Source organism: Artibeus jamaicensis, unplaced genomic scaffold, assembly GCF_021234435.1.
Source record: "Artibeus jamaicensis isolate MK-2021 breed Jamaican fruit bat unplaced genomic scaffold, CSHL_Jam_final contig_264, whole genome shotgun sequence".
Classification (NCBI taxonomy): domain Eukaryota; kingdom Metazoa; phylum Chordata; class Mammalia; order Chiroptera; family Phyllostomidae; genus Artibeus; species Artibeus jamaicensis.
Window position 1 is genome coordinate 3,294,952 of NW_026521576.1, and position 24,766 is coordinate 3,319,717.

The 24,766-nt window shown below is 36.2% G+C and overlaps 1 protein-coding gene across 6 annotated transcripts in view; it reads right to left on the reverse strand.

Moving 5' to 3' along the window:
• AUH (AU RNA binding methylglutaconyl-CoA hydratase) overlaps positions 1–24,766 on the reverse strand; it is a 220,587-nt gene that overhangs the window by 185,119 nt on the left and 10,702 nt on the right. For 4 of the 6 annotated variants that reach the window (XM_053662664.1, XM_053662662.1, XM_053662663.1 and 1 more), the window contains exons 2-3: positions 10,725–10,792; positions 10,530–10,617 (exon numbers count right to left, since the gene is read on the reverse strand). The exons of 1 other annotated variant lie outside the window; for it this stretch is intronic. In XM_053662664.1, coding sequence (XP_053518639.1) covers positions 10,530–10,617; positions 10,725–10,792 — 156 coding nt within the window. Of the gene's footprint in view, positions 1–10,529; positions 10,618–10,724; positions 10,793–16,890; positions 17,027–24,766 lie in introns of all 6 variants that reach the window. One more of the 6 variants, XM_053662666.1, reaches the window with a different exon arrangement.

The window sequence follows — 24,766 nt, forward strand, 5'->3', positions numbered from 1 at the left end:
CTGGAAATCAAACCCACAACCATTTGGTGTATAGGACAATGCTCCAAACAACTAAGCCACACCAGCAAGGACCATGTAAATAACTTTTCAACGCAGTATTTTTCCTCTATATCCTCCATCTAAACACATAAATAGTCTAAGTAAATAGTAAACTTTAGTTAGAAAATGTGTTTATCACAATAGTATAGATCACAATTCTGAAACTAATTTTTTGCATATTATAGTGCTCCAGTAGGCAGCTAGTTAGATATTAACTTAAAAGAAGAAGAGGCCAGACAGCTAATTAAGCCAGATAACTAGGAGAGGGCAGCTTCCCAGATGCCCCAGGGGACATCTACATCCTAGCCAAAAGTATGTTAACTCCCACCACCCAAGCAGATATAGGAAAGACCAGCTTTTGGAACTGGAAAATCCAGGAATGGGATTGGATAGGGGGAGTACCTAGCACAAGCCCTGAAAAATTAGGAAGAAGACTGGATAACCTGACAGAAAGTGTGCTTTCTGTCAAACACAAGGAGATATAATCAAAGCTTAACAACGTCTGGAGTTCTTGCACATGCACACCCTCACTCATTGTTGTGGCAGCTGCATGGCAGAAGCTCAGCACCACTCACAGCCCCGGTGCAATGGAGCCTTGGCAGCAGACATGCAGATGGGAAAATGAGACATAGATAAGTTCTACATATCGGGGTCCCGGTATCCTCTGGGACCTGATGGGAACAAATGCAGGCCTGTGGCCCCGAGGCTAGACTTCTTCCACAGCAAGAGGGAGCTTAGCCTCTTCAGTGTACCTCTCCAACAAATCTTGCCACTATGCCTCACAATCTTCCCATGGGTGAGTCCTGGGAAATTCTTTTCTCACAACTTCACAAGACCCCATCTCCAGATTGGTCCAGCAGACCTACCTTAGTCCTGGTCCATGACCGACAACAGTAGGACTGAGCAAATGAGTAAATATATTACAAACAGTACAAATATATAATGGGAGAAGCTGAGAATGAATCCTGTGTTGACAAACTGGAAATGGAGTTATCAGTATTAACGCATTTTCAAAATATAAATACAAACATTGGTGTCATTATCTGAGTTATATATATGTAGTGTAATATATTTATTTATCTATCTATTTCCTCGTTCTGTCTAGTCACAGGGCCTAGAAACAAAGAAACCCAAGGAACAATGAGCACAGACAACACCTCAATCTTGACTCGTAAATACCATTCTACACTAAAGGGGCCTGGAAATTTCCACTTCTGACTATGATGATGTAAGTGGATCCAGAGGAGCCCTTCTCCCCTCAAAATACATGAACTGTGTTTCAGATGATCAACAGGTAGTGAGAGACTGATCTGGGAGTCTACTGACTTCCAGCTTTCCTTCTGAAGGCACTTTATAAAGTGAGGTGCAAGGCAGAGGGGCCTAAATAAAATAAGCATGGCAGTCTTGATGATAATAGAGATGAGGGTTTGGGTGGCTGGAATTATAGGACAGAAAACTGGAAAGGAGAGAGACTCTCAAATAAAGAGCTCACATAAACCATATGGGGATCCCTTCAATTTTATACTGAAATTGTCAATTCACAGGTAATCATCAAAGAACATCACAGGGAGCTGTGTGGTCTGAACAACTCCTGGAATGACCAGCAAGAACTTAAAAAAATGTACAGAACATCTTGAGCATTCAGTGAAGATATCAGAAACTTTAAAAATAAGCCTTAAAAGGGTCAGGCAGATACTCTGGGAGAGTAACCATCTGCTGGAATAAAACAACACTTCAAGAAAGACACCCACTAGGGACATATACTATCTGTCACAAAACAAAACCAATTTGCAGAGATTTCATATAATTCAAGAGAAGAATATCCCCAAAAGTTTATAGTTAGGAAGAGACAAGTGAAAGTATATATATATATATTTACAAATATTCTAAATGAGTAAATTATATTGGTATTTAATGTATTATGTTGCCTTTACTTTTATTTTAGAAAATATTAAAATACTATCTCTCTCAAAAAAACCCTTAGTTTGACCCCCAAAGTCCTAAGTTATTAGAATAGAAATCCTAATCACAGGGTTTTCAGGAACCCTAAACCTCAAGAGTATCTGAACTGGTAGTAGTCTTCCAACCTAGCATTCACCCAAATAATGCCAATAAATAAAACACTTGTACAACTGTGAGTTTCAGAACTGTCTGCAGGACCATTTGTCAACTGCACAAGGAAAAGAAGGAACTTTCTCAGTATATTTAGAGACACAGTGTCTACAGAACATCTTCCTGCAGTACTCAAAGGAACTCGACCTGGCTTCCCAGCTGCGGGTGCTGGGTCAGGTCCCAGGGAAGGACTTTGGACAGCAGAGGCAGAAAGAAATCCAGTCAAGCAGGAGCGAGGTACACTATAGCATGCAGGCCATTCTGCCCCCAGTTTCAATTAAGGCCCTCAAACTAAAGTGGTCTCTAAAGTGCTTTTTTTCTAAAGCACTGTAAAATGTTTGAATTACATATTTATGACAAAGACTAAGAGACTTATGGTCACAGGTTCCAGAGATTATGACATGGATATCTTTAGGAGGCCATTATTCAGTTCACCACACATTTGACTTCTAAAAATTATTGAAAGTAGGGGAGAAAGGTGATTATTTTTCAGGATCACTCAGCTGCTTTGTGGGGAATGCGTCAGAGTGGGGCAAGAGTGGAAGCAGGGAGATGAGTCAGCAGGTTATTACTAATGTATACTTCCTACTTCATAAAAAGAAAATAGTATGCACACAGCATAAAATATTACTTAGGTAGTTCTTAAAACAGAAATAGGACCAGAAATGAATTAGCAACAGCCACTAATTATTACTTCCTTATAAAATGAGTACTCTGAGTCATTTTTAAAGGCACCTCTAGCAAATTCAAGTGAAGAGGTTGAAAGAGTTAGAGCTGAAAATTCTAACCCTCTCCCAGGGGTCTCCAATCTTTTGGCATCTCTGGGCCACACTGGAGGAAGAAGAGTTATCTTGGGCCACACATTAAATACACAAACACTAACAAAAACCGATGAGCAAAAAAGGCTTTAAGTAAATTTATGACTTTGTGTTGGGCTGCATTCATAGCCATCCTGGCCCACTTGCAGCCAGCCACAGGTTGGGAGCCCCTGCAGCTAATCCAATGGCTGATTTTTCCGGCAACCAGTCCCCATTCCAAAGTTATCTAGGGAACTCTGCCTCTGCCTCAAATCATCTCATTAGCATACAAAAAGTACTCTAATGGCTCAGGAAATTTCCAGGATTTTAGGAGTTCTGCTAAGAATCCAGATCAGAGACCTATGATGCATCTGAGTTAATTTCTGAATAGGTTGTAAAATGTATATTTAGGCCTAAAAGTAAAGCATAAAAACTAAAAAACTTCTAGAAGAAAACATAATTTGAGAAAGTCTGTGAGTTTGGAGTAGAAGAACATTTCTTAGTTCACAAAATAAGTACTAACAATTAAAGAAAACAAACTGATGAAAAAACTTTGTTCCTCAAAGTGCTTCCTAGATAAGGTCAAGTTAAAGGAGTTCATCATCACCAAGCCCTTTTATATGAAATGTTAAAGGGACTTATCTAAGAAAAAGAAGATAAAAAATATGAAGAGTAAAATGACAACAAACTCGTAACTATCAACAACTGAACCTAAAACAAGAACAAAAACAAAAACAAAGTAAACAAACAACTAGAACAGGAACAGTATCACAGAAATGGAGATCACATGGAGGGTTATGGGGGGTGGGCAGGTACAGGGAATAAGTAGCATAAATGGTAAGCAGCAAATAAACAGGAATAGATTAAGAATAATATAGGAAATGCAGAAGCCAAAGAACTTATATGTGAAACCCACTGACATGAACTAAAATGAGGGTGGGGAATGTGGCTGGGAGGGGGTGTACAGAATGGGAGGGGGTGTACAGGGTGGAGGAGAATAAAGGGGGGGAATGGGAAAACTGTAACAGCATAATCAATAAAATATATTGAAAAGAGAGGAAAAAAACTTTGTTTTTCAAAACAAACTAAGGAAAAAAGCAAGCCACAGACTGGGAAAAAAGAGCTGCAAAATACATACCAGATAATGAACTATGCAACTCTACTGACATACTAATAAAAACATGGACACCCTGAGTAGTGTGGCTCAGTTGGTTGGGCATCCTTCTGCAAAGCAAAAGGTCACCGGTTCAGTTCCCAGCCAGAGCACATGACTGGGTTCAGGTCTGATCCCAGGTCAGGGCATATACAAAGGGCAACCAACTGATGTTTCTTTCTCACACAGATGTTTCTTGCCCTCTCTTTCTCCCTCCCTTCCCCTCTCACTAAAAATAAATAAAATCTTAAAAAGAAAATGGGCAAAAGACCTGAATAAACACTCACCAAAAAAGATACACAGGTAACAAAAAAGAAGCAGAAAAGATGTTCAAAATTATTAGTCATTTAGAGATAGGCAAACTAAAACCACAATGACATATATCTGCATACCCATTAGGATATCAAATTAAAAAGACTGAAAATATAAAGTGTTAACAAGAATGTGGAACACCTGGATCTCTTGTGCATTGCTGGAGGAAATGCAAAATGGCATACTCTAGAAAACAATTGTTAGTTGCTTATAAAACAAAACATACAGTTACACCACAACCTAGTAATCTGACTCCTAAGTTTTTACTGGAGAAACAAAAAACATGTTCACAAAAAGACTGTAAGTGGTTGTTCACTGAAGCAGTATTTATTATAAAAGCCAAAATGACAATTACCTTCTAGACAGATAAACAAATTGTGGCATATCCACTTAGCACATAAAATAAAAATCGTACTCAACAATGAAGTGAAGCTACTGAAATACATGAGTGAATCTCAAAGCACTATGTAAATAAAAAAAGCCAGATTCCACTTTTAAGACATTCTACAAGATGCAAAACTATGATAAAGCAAGAAGATCACAGGTTAAGGGTCGGTGGAGAAGAAGAGATTGATAATAAATAGGCACAAGAAAACTTTTTAAGTGTTGAACATGTTCTGTATGACAACTGTGATCATTGTTTAAACATCTGTCAAAACTCAATTATATACTTAAAATTGGTACACTGTATTATTGCAAGTGATTCATACCTCAATAAAACAAATTTTTTAATTCAAAAACAGGAAATAAAACAAAAGAACCCTATGCTAAACTAATATGAATTTGTGGGTATCTATCCCTTCACTTTACTTATTAAACTCTCTCTAAGACAGCAATTTTCAACCGGTGTGTTGCAAGAGACACACTGGTGTGCCACAGGAATTTTTATAACATGAAATACCTGACTATGTAGTCAGGGGCACTGACCTCTTTTCCCTTGGATTGTCAAATTATAAAAATAACAATAGCCAACATGACAACAGCGATCCAGTGTGAATAAAGCAAAACCATATTTATTTTTTCTGTCAGATGAGCAAAAAAATATATTTGGCAGTGTGCTACAGAATTTTAGTAATTAGTTCGTGTGTGCCATTAAGGAAAAAGGTTGAAAATCTCTGCTCTAAGGGATTAACATTCCAATACATAAATATAACCACCTAAGATTCTGAAACAACATTGAATAGGTAACTTCATTAGTCAGACACTCCCATATATCTAACCACATCATGGCATCTGTATCTATGTGAGCAATATACACACCATTCAATAAAGCCTGTTGACAATTTTAGTGAAAAGTTTTGTCAGAACACAATTTGCTAGAATTCAAAAGCAGAAGCAAAACTATCTTTACTTTTTTAAAAAACTCACACCAGTTAATTTAGTGAAACAATTAACACTTCTACATACAAGAATCAATTACCAAGAACTGTTTACAATCTATTTTAGTAATTTCAAAGGAAAAAACCCTGTCTCAGTAATTTCTCATAAAATTTCACTTTAAAAATGTTATGGTAAAAAACAATACATATGTACTTTCTACCTGATCTTAGAACACTAAAAGAACAAAAATAAAGAGATGGCTAAGGGTACAGGTTTACAACCAATGCAATAGCCTAACTAAAAGGACTTTTTCATAATTTTGTTATAGATATTAAAAAATGTGACTACAGAAATATTTTGAAATAGAATATTTTCAGCTTTCTTTTGTGTGTGTTTATGTCTATAAGAAACAGATAAAATTTTAAGTGAATAATTTCTAGAATATGCAGGCAGAGCAACATTCAAGCCAATCTCTTATATAAACTATATAGCCAGTGTTTCACAATGAGCTTTAATTATCAAAATGACATGTCTCAGTATCTTTAAGGTGTACAGGCAAAAAAGAGTACACAAGAGTGATTCCTGACCTGGAGTTATGCTTAGGGTATAGCCTGGTATCTGAAAAAATACACTCATAGGATGCATTGTCTACAGCCATGATTAACTCTGATGTACATATCGTTTTTTTCTGTATCTACATAGTGCTATGATTAATAACAGAAAATTCATTTAAATATATTACTATAAGCAGAGTGGTATTTTGACATTATGCATCTTCTCAGTCAACAATGGACCATTATGATGTGAAAATACATAAAATTTTTTTTAAGATTTTTTTTTTAGATTTTATTTCTTTATCTTTAGAGGAGAAGGGAAAGAGAGGAGAGAAATATCAATGTACGGTTGCTTCTCGTGAGTCCCCTGCTGGGAACTGGCCTGGGAATCGAACCATGATCATGTGGTTCGCAGGCCCCCGCTCAATCCACTGAGCTACACCAGCCAGGGCCTAAGTACATAAAATTTTAAGAACTTAAAAAGAACACATATTCCAAAATATCAGACAGAAATCACTAGAACAGTAAAGAAAATTTTGCCCAGTGAGTCAGGAGTAGTTCCAGCTAAGCCATGCCTTTAATCAGGTCCTTAACCTTACAGGGAGTCTATAAAAAGAAAGCATGAGAATTATCATACAAGATTAATTTCTTCTAAAAATTTTTTCCCTTCAAACGATTGTAGCAAATAATTTAGTTACTCAGTTAGTGTCACAATTTTAGACACTAAGCCAAAAACCATACACACTTGGTGATTTTTTTAAATTATTTACTTAATATACATATTTACTTAATATAATTTTAAGTAACAATTACTATCACAAAAAGTTTAAAGACAAAGAAAATATCACTCCTAATCCATAATCTTATTTGTAAACATAATTTATACAACTAGAGTCATAATGGGCATAACATTTCATATACAGCTCTTTCCCACACTATAATGTAGTTTTCATATTATCACATTAAATAGTTTCATAACATTCTACTGAGTGCATTCATATGTTTATGTATATTTGTATACATCTGTATAATAAAATACTAGAATAATAATAAATAATATAGTAAAAAGTGTTATTTTTATTAGGGGAAGAATGGAGTAGAGGGACTAAATAAGAGTGGGACTCCTCTCCTTGTATATATACTTTTCAAATACATTTTGTACATATTTCACATATTTTAACCTATTTTTTTAAACTAAAATTTGATTTTTAAAATGGAAGTGAGCCCTGGCTGATGTGGCTCAGTGGACTGAGTGCTGGCCTGCAAACCAAAGGGTTGCTCCAGTCAGGGCACATGCCTGGGTTGCAGGCCATGTCCCCAGTTGGGGGTGCGTAAGAGAAAACCACACATTGATGTTTCTCTCCCTCACTTTCTCCTTCTCTTCCCCTCACTCTAAAAATAAATTTTAAAAATATGTTAGTGAAAGATGGTTATTGACACTAAATAACAGATTTAAATGGCAAGTCAGAAATTACTTTGTCCAATCCCCATTGCCTAAGAGGATCACTTTAATAATCCTTAATTAGGTTTTCTAGCATATTATGAAAATGATGTAGAAAAAGTGAACCAAATTCAGGAGGCAGAGACACTATCAGTGAATAGGAGGGGTGAATAGAATTTTCTCTGAATTCCCTGAGAGAATTCAGAGAAACTGCTAAACACATCCCAACAGAAAGTCCCCGAAAAGAACATCAGTGTATCATAGCAGTTTCAAGGCTGATTAATTTCAGCCAATGCTGAGTCCCATTAATTTCAGCCAATACATGCTGAGTCCCTATTAGGTGCTATGTGCAGAAAGCACAAAAGATGATTTTCAAAGAAGATAAAGAGAAACTCCCATCAAGAAATTTGAGGTAAGCCCACTTCAAAAACTTTAAGTTTTTGGAAATGAACAAGAAGCCATTGGAATACAGATGTACAGAGAAGACAAACCTTTGCAAGGGCAGAAAGGAAAGGGAAAACGAGTAACTTTAGGGAGCTGGGAGGGCTGAGAAACTAATCAATAAATGAGTTTACTCGTTTAGAGGATTTTGGTTCCTGAATGTTACTATTTCAGAATAGAAATTAAGACTCAAATTGAAACACCATATTCTTCAATAACTAATAAATGGAACTTGATTAAAATTAATATTTTAAACTAGTATAAATCAGTTTAAATCTATCTGGGCTTATACTTAATCTATATACATTAATAAAGGCAGACCTACTAAACTGTTTCAAATACATGTAAGCAAAGAAAACCTTTCAGAGAAATTTGGAAGAATAGTTCTATTACACACATGGAGTTAATAGAATAAATTATTTGCCCCAATTCTTCTAGAATTCAAACACTGATTTTTTTTTTGGACAAAATCCAGTAACAGGTCTTATGAGTTTAAATACAGATTATCTTAATCATGCAAAAATTTAAAAGCACATACAGCAAAGAAAGCAGATCTGATCAACTCTTGGAGGAAAGTATTCAGAGGTAACTTGTTAATCTGGTAAAAAGGATTTGGTATATTACTTAATATGTCCCCCAAAAGGCAACCAATAAAAGATATGTATAAACTGTACTAAAGCATTAAAACCTTTTTCAAAGACCACAAATATGAAGATTCAAAACATATGGCCAGCAAATGAATAAGATAAGAATTCTACCAGTTACTACAGTTTTTTAATCACAACATCTACTACCAACAGAAAGAAAGTAATGTTACTATAGTCATTAACACTATTTCTGAGGTGTTGTTCTGCCTTCACAGTATCACTATCAATTTTACTGTATTCACATAATTGGTCCTTCTTTAAAGGCCCCTAACAATTCAAAGTCCTCCCAATAAAGCCTTCAGCAGCCCCAAAAGGGCCTGAGAGCAGTGACCTCACAGCCATCCACCATGGCATCTGACTCAGTCCCCTGGAGCAGTATCTGCCAGGTCCTAAAGCGGCAGACACAAAAATACTATTGTCTCAATGTTTTTCATATTGCTTAAGAAATAAAATAAAAATGCATGTAAAGCCCTTACAAAAACTAGGGACAGCCATCACTTATATACTATTGACTGTCCTTCAGGCAAACAGTGGCACTGCATTCTTGACCAAACTAAACTACCAGGCAGAGTCAGTCCACTTGTGTTACACAGATGTAAAAGCAAAAGCCTGAACTGCAAAACCTCACCACCCGAGCAGCTGAGGAGTATAACCTGAATGCCTTTCATTATAAAAGTGAGTTAAAACTAACCCTTGCAGGTATGCTATGTTATATCAAAAGCCAAAATATAATTCATTTCAAGGAATAATCCTACACACTATAAAATCTGCAATATTTTAAGGTGAAAGCCACAGAGTCTAAAGCTTGAAAAACGAAGAACCCTTAAGAATGAAACTGAAGAATATGTTTTACAACTAAGACATCTCTAAAATGGTACTATCTAGAAATATTTCCCCATGTTCTCAGCATTGTTCTGAGTGTTCCCTAAATGTTCAATACATTTTTAATGAATAAAATACTGTATGTCATTCCCTCAAATATTTGATTACCTCAAAGGAATTATCCCATTTATATTTTTACTGGGGGAAAGAAAACTTTTATGCCTCAGTCAAGTTCTACCTTCTTTTCCTTTTAATAATTAAAATGATACTGCATGTAATCAACATTTTTTAATCATACTCATCTATATTTCTTACTAGTTTAAACGGATTCATTCTATCTCATGGCTTAGAAATATTTACAATATGGAAAACACAGGACACTTTATCTTTTGGTATGCAGTATAAATGGGAAAAAACATTTATCTTTCACAGCTATAAATACCAATTTTAAAATACATTCTGTGAACTCAAGTAGGCACTACTACAAATGCCAACTTCCAAAGCAAATGATACTTAACACTATGTACAGTGGCATCTATAGCTAATCGATTCAACTATTTTTTTGAGCCACTAATACAGAACACACTGTTGTGGATAGGAAACCCAGTTTCTCCTTCCCAGATGAACTTTCATAAATATTATTCATGTACTACAAACAAACATTTTAATGGCTCAAATTATTTTTTCAACTCCCAAAACAATCTATATGCAACAAAAGCTTCTAATACTGACAAAGCCATCTTTTTTTCTTGTAAACCAGTGGGGAAAAAAAGACAAAGAGGAATTGTTGGTAATAGAATTTCAACTACGGGACACTCTATAATGGAAAATAGGCTATTTAAGGAATAATTAGACTACAGTTTAATTTCATAATAAAATTTATTTACATACCAGCACAGAATATCCCTGGAACTTCACTCCTTACTATTACAGTCCGTACTTTCTTATCAGATTTTAAAGCATCCACAGCTTTTGAGAGCTAAACAGAAACAAGGAGGGTAAGACAAAAAAAGGGGTAAGTTTTTCAGATTGATGTCAACACTATAGCTTAATACTAGAAGCAAACAATTTCATCTTTACACTCACCATTTTTACAAGATTTTTATTGAATGAATTTTTGGCATAAGCTCTGTTTATTCCAAGCACCACAATTCCTAGTTAAGAAAAAAAAGCACAAGCACTTGAGTTAGTGAATTTTCAGGGTACAGGCTCCCACACACACAGCTGGATAATTTGCGACTCAGGAAATCTTCTGTCTCTTTGAGGTTCACTCCAAGAGCTTATTTTCATGTTTACTTTTCTTTTGAAAGTATATATTTTTTAAATGTGGTAATATGTAATATACTTATAAAATCAATCTTCTGCTTAATATTCACTGTTTTTCTCCAGACTATTAGAGAAGAACTTTGTAACATCATGTCTCCTTCAATTTATCTCTTCTAAGCACCACGGAGGTAATTAGCATATTTAAGTACAGTTAATAATATCACAAAGTCAGACTAACTAGAGGGAAGGTCAGGCTTGCTAGTGAAAATCCTCAATTAGAGTATGCTATTCAAAATGCAGTTTCATTACCTTCTCCTACATAGAGAAGTAATAGTGATACAGGGTGTAGCCAAGGGGGGGGGGGGCGCAAAAAAAGATTTGGAATGGTGTCCAGAATTCAAAGTGTATAGGAATATTGGAGAGACATATAAGATGTCCTCCCCCTCCCCTCCCCCCAGGGGGAAGGGACCAATAGAGCAGGGCCATTGAGAGCTGTTTTGCATAGCAACAGTTTTGCAGCTAGCCTCTGGAATGATTATTTAACATATCTATAATCTTTAACTGGTTTCATAGATATGTTAAATAGCTGTGGCCAAGTTTTGAGCCAGGGAGAAGGGAGTAGCTTCTACCCAATATGTAACTAGGGGCTGCACTCCTGAGTGGGAGCGCCTGCGTGGGAGCTTGGAAAAGACTGGCTCCAGGACATGAGGGGATAACTGCACAGGTGAGGAGAGGGCCACGCGGTTTGGGGCAGAGTGAGGACCCCTGCAGTCATGTAAGAGGGAGCCACGCGGTTTCAGCAGAGTGAGGACCCCCTCTTGGTGAGGTGAAAGAGGGAGCCACATGGTTTTGGCAGGGTGCGGACCCCCTCTTTCCCAGGTGAAAGGGAAAACCACGCAGCTTTGCCAGAATGGAGATCCCTGCAGCCAGGTGAAGAAGAAAGCCACATGCTTTTGGTGGAGTGCGAACCCCTGCAGCTTTGGTAGAAGAGGCCCACGTGGCTTTGGGGTGCCCCCTTTGGCTGCAGGGCCTGAAAAGCAGGAAAGACTTTGACTGGAACTTGGTACAAAGAACTCTTGCCAGTGGACCATGAGAGGGTACCACAGTACTTTGGATTAACTAGAGATCCTGCCTGACACAGCTGACGATTTCAGTGGCCTGAAAAACAGACATGTGCTCTTTTCCTGATTTACGGTACCCGGAGTTGGGACAGTGGGAAAAGGGAGGGCTGTGTGGGTGTAGGTGTATACCCTAAAGGACTTTGATATTTTAGTGGAGGCATTAGGCCTGAATAGCATTAAATAAACATTTTGTTTCCTTTTCACAAATCTCTGGCATTGAGAAATGTCTTTCCAATTGGCGGTGGACAGAAGAGCCCAGTAGATATTAGTATTCTGTCCTTGGGAGGGGCCCCTGTTCTTTAGCAGTTTTTGGCATCCCTAGGTGGGCCAAATATTGCCTCCCCCTCGGACCTCTTGTTTGGTAACAACAGCTAACAAATCCTTGCCACAGGCAAGTACTGCAGGATCAGCTAGTAGTATATATACCAGGTATTAGCAAGTCAGTTACTCTTTTTGCCATACTAATTAGTTTTCAATATTTCCGTCCCAAATTTCTCTCCCCCTGTCACTTGTACTTAAAACTAAAGGCACTTCCACTTAGAAGTCCAACAAGCAATTGAATCTATAGAAAAAAGTTCATTCTACCTCCCACAAAGCCCAGCTCTCCCCAACTTTCCTAATTTTATCAGAGACCATCATCTTTAATAAATCCAGCCTCCCATTCCAACTGCTGCAGTCAGATCAATTTCCTCAAAACAATTTCCTCAAAACTATGCATAAAATCACTCCTTGCTTAACTATCTTTGTTACTTCCAAAATATCTGAGTTCAAAGACCTTAATTTGCTATTCAAAGCTGTATACACTTGCACTCAACCATCCTGTCCCCTGAGTAAGCACAAATTTCCTTGTATAACAGAAATGCTTTCCACTTGGGTGGGGTAGGGAGGAGGTGGGTATGATCCTTATTTGTAACTGGGTTAAACTGGAGACAACAAAAAGTACACATGCCTTCTCCATACAAAAAAAAACTGCAAACCCATTTTTCCAAAAAAGGCACTTTGTCTCACAGTAGAATAATTTGCAAGCATTCCAAACAGCCTCAATATGGAGAGAATCATGAAGAACTGGCATCTAGGCACCACACAGCTAAGTGACCATGCCTAGACCCATTACTAATGACAACAGGACCACTAATTGAGCACTGCAGTATGTGCTCCCTGTTTATTACCTCATGTAATCCCCACAACAACCCAACAGGTAGGTATGAATTTTATCCTTACTGAATACATAAAGAAAGTGGGAGTTGGAGAAGTTACATATCTACCTTCAGCTAGTAAGGCAATCTAACTCCACAGCTGAATTTATGAAAGGACTATGCTACACTGTTCAAGCTCGTTTCCTCAGGAAGAAAATCAAGTGGCCAACACTACATGTGTTCCAATACGTGTTACTTCAAATGTACTGACTACACATTATGGTGCTCAGCCCTCAAAGAATTAAAGAGTCTAGAAAGAAAAGACAAACATTCATAAAATAATCATAAAAATGTACAATTCAAAATGTTTTACATGCTCTAAATGGTACTAGAGTAAGTATAACCAGAACTGATGTGGTCTGGGGTCAAACAGAAAGCCTATCCAAGACAATGCTATTTGAGTTGAGATTAGAAAGATGAGTTGGGAAAATCGGAGGGGCTGGATTCCCCACAGGGGCAGCATAGGAGACAGCATAAAATAGTTATGGGCCCATCATAGGTCCTGACACTGAAAATAAGAGAGGCCAATGAGAGAAGTGACCACAGTCCAGATATTATCCTTACAGCTCCTCGTGAAAAATAGAGAGTAACCACTGAAGGAGTTTCAGGAAGTATAAACACATCTGCAACCAGGTAAAAATACAGTTTTGCTATTTGGGGGTCAACCAAAAGTGTGTAAGGCTAGAAGCTCCAAGGCACAAGCTGTAATCCAGTCAAGAGGTAAAATGATTGGCTGAGGTTATTAAAATTAGAAATAGAAGGAAGTGAAGGTATCCAAGAACTTATTCAAGGAATAAAATTTTAAACATGTTAAGTGATTGACTAGAATAAAGACTGACTTCACTGGAAGGAAATGTTAGGAGTGTCACTACGTGTCTGGCTTTAGCAATTGGATGAAAGGAGATGACATTCAATGAGACAAAACAAAGACAAAGATGAGGGTGGGGGAATAAAATTTACGAGTTTGGTTTTGAATTAAAGTGAATATAAACTACCTCTGAAAAATCCAAGTTGATATTAATTCTAACAGTGTAACAGAGTAAAGTACTTGGCCTCTCTGACTCCATCTTGCTCAAGCCTAAGTTGTTCCCATGGCCTTCAGGCTAATAACTCCTGCTTAGTCTTGCATACAAACATGCTAATCATTAGCGGAGTTCTGCTTGTGGCTCAAGTTTTTCTAAAAACAGCCATTTTCCTTCCCTTGACATAAAAGAAGCCTGAACTCCATATTTTCTTAAAATGGATTTGAGGATGAGAACTCCCATCTTCCCAATTGGTATCTTCTCAGTCAATAAACTCCAAAACTCTGACATTTTGAGTTTTATCCTTTCAGACCTTCAGGCATATGAACTTCATACTGCATGCTTCTAAGCTAAGAATGCAGGCTCTGAGGTCTGATTGTTGAGGTTGATCCCATTCTGCCACTTACTATCTATATGACCTTTAACTAGTTATTTAGCCTTTCTGATCATTAGTTTCTTACACTGTTAAGTGAAGATACTTGTAGTTCTAAACTCCATGGGGCTGCTGTAAGAATTAAATAAGATATATACAGGGTGGGGCAAAAGTAGGTTTATAGTTGTGTGTTGCAGACCACTCTGCCTAGTTTTAGGAACTGTATCTCGACCCCTTGTGACTAAGGGTGAGAGACGACCTTTGGAATGCAACCCGCAGGAGACAAAGCTTGTCCCTGGTAGCAAATGCTGCCTCAGTTCCTCTCCCTGCCCCCAAAGCTTGGTCAGAAGTCAATGACCGGTAAGACCCCTCACAGCAGGGGGCAACCTAAGCCAGACTCGATCACTTGGGAGGCCTTCATGGAAGGACTGGGGGGGCTGCAACAAAGAGCAATGGACCCCCCCCCTTTGACAAAGCCCGAGTCCCCATGTTCTCTGGGAGAAGTGCTTCCTGGCTCTAATCCCCTTTAGCCTGAATACCTGAGGGGAAGAGGTGCAGCTTCTTGCCTTGCTAGAGCATGTCCTGGGGAAAAATCTGGCATCACAAAGACTTCCTGATAAACCTGTGAAATCTGCTCTGCTAAGAGTGCTTTCATTCATATGTTAAGGGTTCGAGCAGGAAACCCTAAAACTCTGTTCCTGACAGACTCTGACTCAGACTAAGCCCTCATATTTCTTTGAAATGTTATCTACTGTTTGATCCTTGCCACCCTGTATTCCTGTGTATTACAACCCAATAAAAGTCCCTGGAGGAGGGGGCTCAGGGCCTTTTTCTCCTCGGAGAAACTGGCTGCTGCTGGCCTTTGTCTCCCCTGAGAAACTGGCCACAGCCCATTTCTCCTCCCCAAGCAGATCACAGCATGTCTTGGTCATATTCACTCGTGTCCATGGCACCCAGGAGAGACTCACAAGGAAGTCACTCCCACAGTTGTGAATGCATGAAACAATTTCTTATTATTTGTTAATTATTCTATTATTTTCCATACAAACAACTATAAACCTACTTTTGTCCCACCCTGTACAAATAAAGCTTACAAAGCAAGTATTCAATGACTTTTGTTCCTTCTAACATAAAGAGACAGTAAGTGTTACCATAATGTATGCTAGATACAATACTGTTGACACTATTACTATCGTGTAAAATGTCATCAAGATGTTTTTAACAGTTAATTCCAGCAGTTTTGGTCCCGTGTTCAGGCCTGATGTTTTGGGCAAATTCTCCTTAAAAAGTTGAAAATTAGGTTTGTAATTTAAAATAAATCATCCAGTGCCTAATAATTGTACCATCAAATGTATCAATGGGCAACTGATAACCCAAAATGGAATGAAACCTTAGCTTTAGTCAGCAAAGTATTGTTTTGCTTTGTAATTGTCTCATTTTATTTCACAATTAATAGCTTCTCAAGAGATCAACTGTCATGCATCCTCCTCATATAAACTAAGCAAAACAGATTTATCAAAATTCAGAAAACATTACACATTCATATTCTAATTTTAAATACCTGTTTTAGACTTTTCCAGGCTTTTGACAAAACATCATAAAAGTCTTTGGTGAATCTGTAACAAGTTCATACTACATCAACCCTGCTCCATAAAGTTCACACAACTGAAAGATGAGCATATAGACCTGGATGGGACTTTAATACACATACATAAAAATATTTGACTTGTACAAAATTAAAATAATACACACAAAGTGAAAATCTTCCCTGGATCCCTTCCATTGCCCTCCTCAGAGATAGCCACAGTAATCTGTTGATATGTAACCTCCCAGAAAATGTTATTTGTATGAGGAAATAAAGAGTTTTATACTACAGTTTGAACTGTCATTGCTATTTTACATAAATGGGGTGTCAGAGTATCTTCTATTAGTGCTGTTCTAATAAGTAGATTCATACCTATTCCTTTTATTTTATTTGATCTTAAAGATCTTTCTATATCAGGACATTCATTTAATTCATAATAGTCTGTGAAATGGATTCCCATTATTTAGTCTCCTTTTGATGAGTACTTAAACTGTCCCTAAATTCTCCTAAATACTATAATATTGCAATAAAAATTAAACAAAAACATTCTTGAATATTTATACATGCACAAGTACAATATTTATCTGATAGGTATCAAGAACTAAAATTTCTAGATCTGGGTATTCTTAATTTTGCCAGGCACTCCCCCAAAATATTGTCGTTATTTCTGTTCAATCAAACCCCAATACCTATTAGTTCACGAAAGCAGACCTCTTGAGTGAAACACCTCTTAGGACGCATTTGGAGAATGTAAAGGAACATCCCAGACTGTCACCAAGGTTGCATCCAGGATTTGCAGGGCATAAAGCAAATGTGGGGAGTCCTCTGTACATTAAAAAATGCAAAATTACAAAGAGAAAATCAGGAACAAACATGAATATTAAAACCTTCTGGATTCTAAATATTTAGGAAACACTACATTTTCTCTCTAGTCATGGGTATAACGTGCACAAGGACACACCCTTCCCCACATATTTGAATTTATATTATCAATAATTCTGAAAAAATATACAAAGTTAACCTGACATTAAGATCAATTCAAATATATTTTAAACTACTTCTACATGGTACTCAAACACCACTGTGCCAACAAATTATTCTTACGTTACATGTATTAGTTTATTTATAAAGATGTATAGGAGTCAAGTAACTGGAACTCAGCTTCTTCAGACCAGTTAGATGTACCTGTGGCAATTATGTGTGCCACTTTGTATGGAATGACCAGGTTTTGTAAGTCTAATTACATTCACTACACTGTCTAGTATATTACTTGAAATTACTGACTAGAGAGAACTTCCATCCAACTTGGTGTCAATAACAATTGACTCTTACAATTTATTCTGTGGCCACCCTCTCGCATGTCCCAGCAGAGAATTCCTTTGACTAAATGTTTGTTGGGTAAAGCACAACTCATCTGTAAGAATATCACATTTGCTTACTGACCAAGTAAAATTTATCTTGGCATGTTATCCCTTTTTTGAGTCAGGCTACTGTCTCAGTCTCTTATCACATAAAAATGAGTTTGGTATGTTATTGCTAACCCAGTATTAGTTTTTACTTTATTAACTATTTATACAATACCATCTGTTTTTTTATTTTCCTCTACTTCAGGGGTGTCAAACTCATTTTCACCGGGGCCACATCAGCCTTGTGGTTGCCTTCAAAGGTCTAAATGTCGAGCTCCTTGCCCCTAGTTAAGAAGCAGTCACATTTATACAGTCCTAAAATTACATGTGGCCCTTTGAAGGCAACCACAAGGTTTACGTGGCCCCCAGTGAAAATGAGTTTGACGCCCCTGCTCTACTTCTTGGATTAAATGACTTGTCTTCTTACTTCTCTTAAATCCTATCTTATGTTGTATTTTAGAATCACAGCAGAAAACTTACACAATACAATAAAATAGACTGCTTTACTAAAAGGTACCTTCCTTTTGTTTTCATTATATTTTTATATTTAGGGATTTTTTTTAATTATGTATGTGAGTAGCTTATGTTTTCTGTACATTTCACTTTGGGTCAATAGAGGTGGTCTGGCATTCAACATTTAATATTATAAGTCTCTGAAAATACATGGGACAATAATGCCATTTTATATCAGGTTTCACCCAATTTTCTGAAGTACAACTGAGTTAAGCAAGTTTAATGATCATTTGTCATTTCTTCCATGGATTAACCATTCTTGTTGTTTGCCTATCTTGTCAAGGAGTTATCTTTTGCATTTTGATTAACTAATTAGATTACAAATATTAACTCATTATTTGTATTACAGATTTTTTCCCTATCACTCACATTTTAAATTCAACTTGTTTATAGTATTTTGTTTTAACTTTTATGTAGTGTACCTTTGAAACTTTTGGCCTTAGCATCTTCCTTAAAAATGATTTCCAATGAAAACATATGCCTACACAAAAACTTGTACCATGATGATCAGAAGTATTATCCAAAAATATTCAAAAAAATGAAAACAAGATAGATGTCCATCAACTGATGAACAAATAAACAAAATGAGGTATATACATGCAATGTAATACTTGTCAATAGAAAGAGATAAAAGATTGACACATGTACAACATGGATGAACTTTGAACACATAATGCTGAGTGAAAGCAACCAGTCAGAAAGGAGCACGTATTGTATAATTCCATATACATGAAATGTCAAGAGTAGGCAAATCAAAAGTAAATTAGTGGTCCTGGAGGGCTGGCAGAGATACAAGAATTGGGCAGTGACAGCTAAACAGTGTGGCATTTCTTCCTGGGGCAATACAAGTATTCTATAATTGATTATGGTGAAAACAGAATATTAGCAAGTTTAACAAATTCCCTTACTTTGTCAATGCCTTAATGAAAATGCTTTAATATTTCACCATTTAATATAATGTTTGCTATACATATCCAACAGCTTTTTATCAAGTGGGGGAAATTTATTTCCATGTTCAAACTTGTATTTTAAAAAGATCACTCAGACCACAGTATACAGAACAGATTAGAAGCAAGGATGGGGTCTGTCCAGAAAAAGTCCATACATTGTTAATTTAACTACCACAGTTTGCACAACATCGATGTAACGTGGCAGCCAAGAAGAATGGACTGGAATGTGCATGAGTGATCAATGATGACTTCGCTGTGCCAGTCAGTGGGGGCAGTAGACGCTGTTGAGTGAGCAGGTGTACTGTGTGGCCATTGCATTCAAAATGACTGAGCCAGTAGAGCAACAAATCTGCAACAAATTTTGCATTAAGCTTGAACATTCCGCTATGGAAACTATTTGGATGATTCACAAGGCCACGGCTATGGGTAACTGGTGACTGGCAGCTTTATCACAACAACACACCCACTGAGGCATCACATCTCCTGCAGAGTTTTTTGGTGAAACATCAAATCACCCAGGTGACTAGACCCCTCCAAAGTCCAGATTTGGTGCCCTGAGACTTTGGCTTTTCCCCAAACTAAAATCACCTTTGAAAGGAACAAGATTTTAGACTATTGTCATTGAGATTCAGGAAAATAAGACAGGGGAACTGATGGTGTTTGGAGAACTGTGTGAGGTCCCAAGGTACCTGCTTTTGAAGGGGACTGAGGTGTCGTCCTGTGTACAATGTTTCTTGTATCTTGTATCTTCTTCAATAAATGCCTCTATTTTTTCATATTACATGGATGGATACCTTCTGAACAGACCTCATATACTAGGAAACTACAAACCAGTATTAGTAGTGGATAGCAAAGTAAAAATCCTCAATAAAATATTAACAACCCAAATCCAGCAACACATTAAAAGATGTATAAACCATTACCAAGTGGAATTTATCCCAATCAAATACACCACATTAAAGAAAAAAGAAAAAAATTTTAAAACCATGTAAGAATCTCAACTGATGCCGAAAAAGTATTTGATAAAATAGAACACATTTGAATGATTACAACATAAAAACCTCAAAAATGAGTAAAAAAAGGGAATGTCTAAACCTATAAAAGGTATTTATTTTTAAAAAACCCACAACCACTATCGTACTTTCCGATAAAACACTGAAAATCTTCCCCCTAAGATAAGAAACAAGACAAGAATGTCTGTTTTTACCACTTTTCATCAGAATTTAACTGCAAATTCTAGCCAAGGTAATTAGGCAAGAAAAAGAAAGAAAGGTATCCAGACTGGAAGTGGGAATGGGGGCAGGAAATAACACTATTTCCATTTACAGATGACATATCTTCTATACAGAAAATTCCAAAGAATCCACTCAAAATTATTTGAGCAAATAAATGAACTGAGGAAAGATACATGATACAAGATCAATACAGAAAAATCAATTATAGTTCTATTGAACATGCACTCTCAATAAACACTCCAAAAATGAAGTTAAGAAAACAATTCAATCTGTAATAGCATCAAAAAGAATAGAATACTTAGGCAAGAAAGTTCAAGACTATACACTGAAAACTATAAAACATCACTGAAAAAAATTAAGGAAGACCTAAATAAATTAAGGATATCCAGTGTTCATAAAAGACTTAACTATTAAAATGGCAATACTTCCCAAATTGATCTACACATCTCTAATGAAATTGCAACTGCATTTGTTGAAGACTGACACTAAATTCAAATGGAACTGCAAGAACGCCAAATAGTCAAAATCAACCTAAAAAAAAGGAGCTAAGTTGAAAGATTTATTTGAAGGACTTAATTAAGACAGTTTCTGATTTCAAACTTATTACAAAGCTACAATTATCTAACAGTGTCATACTAGCATAAGGAGAGACATACAGATCAATGGATTGAATTGAGACTTCAAAAATAAACACATTTATGGTCAACTGGTTTTAGACAAGGTTACCAAGATGGTTCAATAGTGAAAGAATATTCTTTTCAACAAATAGTGGTGAGACACTAGATATTCACCTGAAAAGAATAGAGTTGGTCCTTTCCTCACACAACATACAAAACTTATCTCAAAATGAATAGAAGACACAATTTTAAGAAATACAATTATAACACTCTTAGGAGGTAACAGAGGTATAAATCTGCATGATCTTGGATTAGGCAACAGTGTACTAAACATGGCAACAAAAGCCCAAGCAGCAAAAGAAAACAAAGATAAATCACACCCTATCAACATTGTCAAGAAACTGAAAAAACAACCCAAAAAACAGAAAATATTTGCAAATCATGTATCTGTTATGGGGTTAATATCCAGACTATATAATGAATTGTTATTTTTCACAACAAAAAGAGATAAACAACCCAATGGAATTCTGAACAAAAGATTTAAATAAGTATTTCCCCAAAGGAAATATATAAATGGCCAATAAGCCCATGAAACAATGTTCAACATCATTTGTTTGGGGGAAAATACATATCAAAACCACACAAGATTTCAGTTCACAACCAGCAGAATAACTAAAAAAAAAAAAGTGGAAACAAGCATTAATGAGGATATGGAAAAATCGGAATCCTTGTACATTATTGGTGAAAACGTAAAATGGTGCAGCTGCTGTGGAAAAGTATGGTGGTTCCTCCAAAAATAAACATGATTCCACCCCTAGGTATCTACCCAAAATAAATGAAAACATATATTCAAACAAATAATTGTAAGCAAGTGTTTAGAAGCATTATTCATAATATCGAAAAGGAAGAAACAAACCACATGTGTTATACCCATACAAAGGAATATATTCAGCCATAAAAAGGGCTAAAGTACTTGTACATGCTATAACATAGATAAACCCTGAAAACATCAGGATGAAAGAAGCCAGATGCTTCAAGCCACATATTGTTTGAATCTATTTTGAGACAGTACAGACACATCCATGAAGACAAAAAGGAGATTAGTGGTTTTCTGGAAATTTCAGGGAGAGAGAAATGAGGAGGGACTAAGGGGTTTGGATTTGTTTTGGAGCAAATGTAAGTATTCTGTATTAGACAGTGGTGATGGCTGTACAACATAGTGAGTAAACTAAAAACCACTGAGTTGTACAATTAAAAAGATTAAAACTGTAAATTCTCTATTATATAAATTTCATCTCAATATATTTAAAAAAAAGTATACCGGAAAATACCAACCAAGAAACCACTGCAGAGATCCAGATTAGAGATGACAGTGCAAGGCTTTGGGCAATGGAGGGGACATGGGAGCAAGACTGTTTCTGGACATATACAGTAAAGATAATATCAGCATAACTATTATCAGTGATATTATAAGCCCTGTTTATAGTTAACTTATAGATAAAGCATCGACTAGCTGTAAGAAAACAAAATGTCACTATCATATACTTGAATAACATAAACTAAAGTTACAAATAACAGAAATTGGAAGGTAGAAGATGAAAGAAATAAAATAGGAAACATTTCATTTTCTCATCTTACATCAAGAGGACCAGGTCCTGTCTAAAAATAATTACACAGGTAAACAACAGGAAAGGCAGTAAATAAAATTATCATTCACAGCAAGGACTGAAGAGATGTTTAATCTTTACTTTTGATGAAATGGCCTGAAAGTGAAAAAATAACTATCCCACAGTGTTTTTTTAAAATTTGATCAAATATATTGTTTTACTTAAAATATTTTATAAACTTCAGAAATTTAATACTGACAAATTGCAGGTAATACACTGATTTCAATTTGCCTCTATCAGTAATTGAAGGATCCAGTAAGGCATAAAAATAGTTAACAGTACAACTGAATGGAACAACACCATTCAACTAAAACTTAAAACTAGATCTAATTGAAATATATACCACTTGAACCAACAACAAATTACACATTCACCAATGCAGACCACATTCTGGTCCCCAAACACAACTTAGCAAATTTTAAACAATAAACATCATATTGAAGTATGCTCTTAGATTTCAACAGAAATAAAGTAGAAATCAGTAACATTAAGACAGGTGGAAAATACCAAAATACTTGGAGATTAAGTAAGGTACTTCTAAATACCGCAAAGGTTAAAAAAAAAATCTCAAGGAAAATCTAAAATATTTTAAATAAATGAGAATAAAAATAAAACTTTTCAAAATTTGTGGGATACAGCAAAAGCAGTGCTTACAGAAAATTTTATAGCACTAAATGTACATATTAAGAACAACTGCAATTGATAATCTAAGTTTCCACCTTAAAAACTTAGAACAAAAGCAATTCAAATCTAAAATAATTGAAAAAAGAAAAAACAGCAGAAAGCAATGAAACTGAAAATAGAAAATAAGTAGGAAAGAAATCGACCCATCAAAACCTGGTTCTTTAAAAATATCAGTAAATTGGTAAGACTTTAGCTTGGCCACCCTTGGGGAAAAAAGAGAAAATACAAATGACTAACATCAGAAATGAGAGGTCATCATTACTGAATTCCACTGATATCATATGCGTAACAGAAGGGTATTAAAACAACTCTATGGCCACAAATTTGATAATTTAAATAAAATGGGAGGATTCTTTGAAAGACACAATCTACCAGAACTCACACAAAATATATATAAATTGAATAGGCCTATATTAATTAAAAAAACCGAATCAACAACTAAGCTTCAAAAACACAAAATATCAGATATAAGAAGAACAAAGTAGGAGGGATCACAATACCTGAAATTAAAATATACTGCAGGGTCACAGTAATCAAAACAGCCTGGTACTTACTGCCCTGGCTAGTATAGATCAGTGGATTGAGCGCAGGCCTGCAAACCAAAAGATCATGGTTCAATTCCCAGTCAGGGCACATGCCTAGGTTGTGGGCCAGTTTCCAGTGGGAGATGCATGAGAGGCAACCATACATTGATATTTCTCTCCTTCTCTCCTTCCCTTCCCCTCTAAATATAAATAAATAAAATCTTTAAAAAAACAGCCTTGTACTGGCATAAGAACAGATACATAGACCAATGGAACAGAACAGAGAGCCCAGAAATAAACCCAAGTCTCTATGATCAATTAATATTCAACAAAGGGGGCAGACGCATAAAATGAGGTAAATATAGCCTCTTCAACAAACGGTATTGGGAGATCTGGACAGCTACAGGCAAAAAAAAAAATGAAACTCAACCACCAACTTACACCATACACCAAAATAAATCTCAAGGTAGATGAAAAGACTTGTAAGTCTCGAAACCATACAAGTCCCAGAGGAGAACATAGGCAGCAATATCTCGGATATCCCATGGACCAATATTTTCACTGATATATCCCCTAGAGCAAGGGACATAAAGGAAATAATAAACAAATGGTACTTCATCAAAATAAAAAGCTTCTGCATGGATAAAGAAAACATCAGTAAAATGTAAACAACCACACAGGAAAATATATTTGCACATGATACCTTAGACTAAGGTCTGATCTCCAAATGCAGAGAGAACTCACACAACTCCACTCCTGGAAGACAACCCAATTAAAAAAGGGGCAAAGAACTTGCCCCTTAATGGAGGAATAGGTAGATACACTTTGCATTTTTGCAAAACCAAAAGAACAAATTTAAAAACAAAAAATAACCAACACTTCCAGAAAACCAAACTGTATGAAAAACTGACAACCAAGGAGTTAAAGAAGAAACATTCACCCAGACTGGTAGGAGGGGTAGAGATGGGC